Source organism: Chaetura pelagica, unplaced genomic scaffold, assembly GCF_000747805.2.
Source record: "Chaetura pelagica isolate M959 unplaced genomic scaffold, ChaPel_1.0 scaffold109, whole genome shotgun sequence".
Taxonomy (NCBI): domain Eukaryota; kingdom Metazoa; phylum Chordata; class Aves; order Apodiformes; family Apodidae; genus Chaetura; species Chaetura pelagica.
The window spans coordinates 3,907,221-3,907,515 of record NW_009970725.1 but is presented as its reverse complement, the minus strand read 5'-3'; the positions used below and the strand labels follow the sequence as shown (position 1 = coordinate 3,907,515).

Below are 295 nucleotides of genomic sequence, written 5' to 3'. Positions count from 1 at the left end.
GGTGGACATCTGGAACGTGATAGAAGCCTTGCGGGAAAATGCGTTGAACAACCTGGATCCCAGCATCGAACTGAACGTGGCTCGCCTAGAAGCTGTGATTTCAACCATCTTCTACCAGCTCAACAAGCGGATGCCAACAACCCACCAGATCAACGTGGAGCAATCCATCAGCTTACTGCTCAACTTCTTACTAGCAGCCTTTGATCCGTAAGTCTGCCTATCTTCCTTCCTCTCCCAGCTGGGGAAAGGATTTGACTTGTTCTGGAAGTATCTTTGGAAAACAACTGAACAAGCT

The 295-nt window shown here is 48.5% G+C and overlaps 1 protein-coding gene across 1 annotated transcript in view; it reads left to right on the top strand.

Annotated features, from left to right (window-relative positions):
* DTNA (dystrobrevin, alpha) overlaps nucleotides 1–295 on the top strand; it is a 95,284-nt gene that overhangs the window by 30,449 nt on the left and 64,540 nt on the right. The window contains 1 exon segment of the mRNA XM_010006818.1: nucleotides 1–207. Within this exon segment, the coding sequence (XP_010005120.1) occupies nucleotides 1–207 (207 nt within the window).